This window comes from Psammomys obesus, unplaced genomic scaffold, assembly GCF_907164565.1.
Source record: "Psammomys obesus unplaced genomic scaffold, mPsaObe1.curated_primary_1811, whole genome shotgun sequence".
Lineage (NCBI taxonomy): Eukaryota > Metazoa > Chordata > Mammalia > Rodentia > Muridae > Psammomys > Psammomys obesus.
The window spans coordinates 250,182-253,056 of NW_026590468.1; the positions used below are offsets into that span (position 1 = coordinate 250,182).

Sequence of the window (2,875 nt, forward strand, 5' to 3'; positions counted from 1 at the left end):
GGAGGCTTCCTCGTAGTTGACCCGGCGCGGACGGTGACGCGCAGGCCCAGGCGGAAGTGCGGGCGGAGGATCCCGAGCCGGATCCCGAGCCGGGCGCGGGGCTCGGGGCTCGCTGGGGCGGCTGGCTCCCGCGATGGCGAGCCTGTGGTGCGGAGGCTTGCTGCGGCTGGGCTTAGGGCTCAGCATGTCCTGCCTAGCGCTGTCAGTGCTGCTGCTAGCTCAGCTGACAGACGCCGCCAAGGTGAGTCCCGCCCCTCCCGGCTCTTGACAGGAGCTCCGCCCCTGCCTCTGGCCTGGCTGAAACTGGGGCTGCCCATTTGCTCCCCACTCCCCCGGTCTCCTAACTTGACAGCTAGATCCCCCCGCTTCATCACCCGGGCTGACCCCCTCAGAGCCTCCTAACCCTCAGCCTCTGACAGAGACTGGCGTCCGGTCTGCTACTACTCCGCCTCTTGACATTTCCCTTCCCAGCCCCGGCATCACACACCCGGAACTTGACCAGCTTTCTAGCCCTGGGAGCTTTGAATTTTCTACCCTTAAACTGCAGCAGCTCACCCCCGCACTCCACCAGCCCTCATCCCCCAACTCTCATCTCCCCGAAGTCTTCCCTACTAGGGCTCCCCTCAAGTCATCCACGAGCAGGTTTCCTTGCCATGGTGTGGGCTCGTCTCTTGTGGCAGCCACCCCTTCCCAGGAGGACTTACAGGGCCATCTCACCAGCTTGGTACTCTCACCAGCTCCCCACCAGGAAGGAATACACACACACACACACCTACCTATGTCTTGTGATTTTACTAGGTAAGGGAAGAAACAGCCTAGGAGAGAGGGGAGAAGAGGTTGTGTACTTTGCATATTGTGTTTCTTAACTGTTCTGGTGCCCTCATGTTATCTGGTGCCCCAGAGCTGCCCAGGCCCAAGAAAAAATATACTTTCTCTCTAGTGAGCTGTCACATTTTGGGGCAAAATAGAAAGACTTCACGGTGTGCTGAGAAACTGTGATACTGCATTAAAAAAAAAAAAGACTATTATATACCCATGTTTCAGTTACGGCAGGGCTGTCTGCTTATGCGCACCTTGGCTGTGCCTGAAAGTGGGTAGAGAGAAAAGGGCAGAGGCATGACAGTAGAATCCTTGTTCTGCTTGCCCAGTCCTCTCACGCTTTGTCCCTAACAATCAACCTGCCATCCCTCTCTTTAAAATTAAAGGACAGAGTTGTGGTTTTTTGTTGTTGTTGTTGTTTTGTTTTGTTTTTTAAAGAAGACTAATAGGGCAGGTCACAGGTAGGCTGGTGTTTTTGATCAGAGCTTTTTTTTTTTCTAATAGTTCTGATGTAACCAGAAATAGGGACAGTAGAAAGTCTGCCAACTTTTGTAATATTGTTGGCACCCTCTGCACAGCTGTCAAACATCCCCATTTTATGTACTGTAGCATGATATACACAATAATGTATTTGTCCATTTCCTCTTGATAGGATTTGTCTCAATAAACAAGAGCATGTCTCTTGCTTATCTAAGTCCTCATTGAACACAGGGTCTGGCACAGTGTTAACTGAATACATTTAGGAACTGTCAACAGCTCTGGCAGACATTTCATTGTACCTAGGAGCAGTGGACATGTCTCTCTGGGGACTAATGAGGCACTGCCTTCTCATATAAACACCCTTTGCTGAGGAAGCATCTCCTGGATCTATCCAGAATTTAATGCCTGCTTTCTCTGCTTTGAGAAACGTGTTATTTTGCTAGGTATTGTCTTCCCTGTCAACCAGGGATTAGAAGCCAAGTTTCCTGTGGGTTATTAGGAAGATTCAAGCTACTTCCCCTTTGGAATTCCCTCCTGGCACTGGCTGAGTGCCCCTGACTCTTCATCCTGTCTATAGCTGACTTAGCCCCTTTTATCCATGCCCAGTGTCTTTCTCCTGAAAGGAAAACTTTAGAAAAGAAGAAATGAGAATTCTGACTCCCCCCCAGTTGTTGTGTTGCAGATTAAATTGGCCTTATGCGTGCTAAGAACATGCTTTAGCACAGAGCTGTACCCACCTCAGCCTAGAATTGTGACTTGCTTATTAATAATCTTTAATTTGATTCTCCCAAAGCATTTTATATCAGCATTTCTCTTTGTAGTCCCTATTATCTGTCATGATGTGTCTTTCTAGTGGCAGGTAGATGATAATAACAATACAATTGATTGTCATGTGATTCAGATAAGTTCTTATGGATTTTAGGAATTGTCTCTCAAAACTACGTTTTTATAATAATTTTAGAATATCTTACTGGGAATACTTAGCAAAATGTGTGTGTGCAGATTTTAAAAAATATTGACTATCAGCTATAAACGAGTTATGCTGCTTTCACCTTTATTACAGAATTTTGAAGATGTGAGATGTAAATGTATCTGCCCTCCCTATAAAGAGAATCCTGGGCGTATTTATAATAAGAATATATCTCAAAAGGATTGGTGAGTACTCTGGGCCAAGAAATCACCTGTCACATTTCTTCCTGTGGTTCTTACTGTTAGCTCAGACTGTTCATATGCTGTCTCATTTTGTTCTTAAGCAAAAGTGTCAAATTCTATTTCTATTTTTTAAAAAAATGAGACCAGGGTTCTGAGTGTATGATACAAATTTATAGGAACACTGACGCCTAAACAGAAAACTCTAGGCTGAGAAGGTTTCATATGGAGATGGGACTAAGTTTATTGTACCTAAACTACCAGTAGTACTGTCTTGTGCCCTCTTAAACTTTCGCCGGGAATCTTTATCCCTCTTACCTTTCAGTGAAAGACAAGTTGACCCTTCCTCATCTTAAGTATACTATTTTAAGCACTTAAAAAACTCTGTGTGTCCATGTAGACAGGTATGTCTGTGGAGGCCAGAAAA

General features: G+C 46.1%; 1 protein-coding gene across 1 annotated transcript in view; it reads left to right on the forward strand.

Moving 5' to 3' along the window:
- The window catches only part of Tmem9b (TMEM9 domain family member B), a 16,766-nt gene continuing 13,891 nt past the window's right edge, over nucleotides 1-2,875 (forward strand). The window contains exons 1-2 of the mRNA XM_055607470.1: nucleotides 1-241; nucleotides 2,363-2,454. Of these exons, the coding sequence (XP_055463445.1) occupies nucleotides 134-241; nucleotides 2,363-2,454 (200 nt within the window). The 5' untranslated portion in view covers nucleotides 1-133. The remainder of the gene's footprint in view (nucleotides 242-2,362; nucleotides 2,455-2,875) is intronic.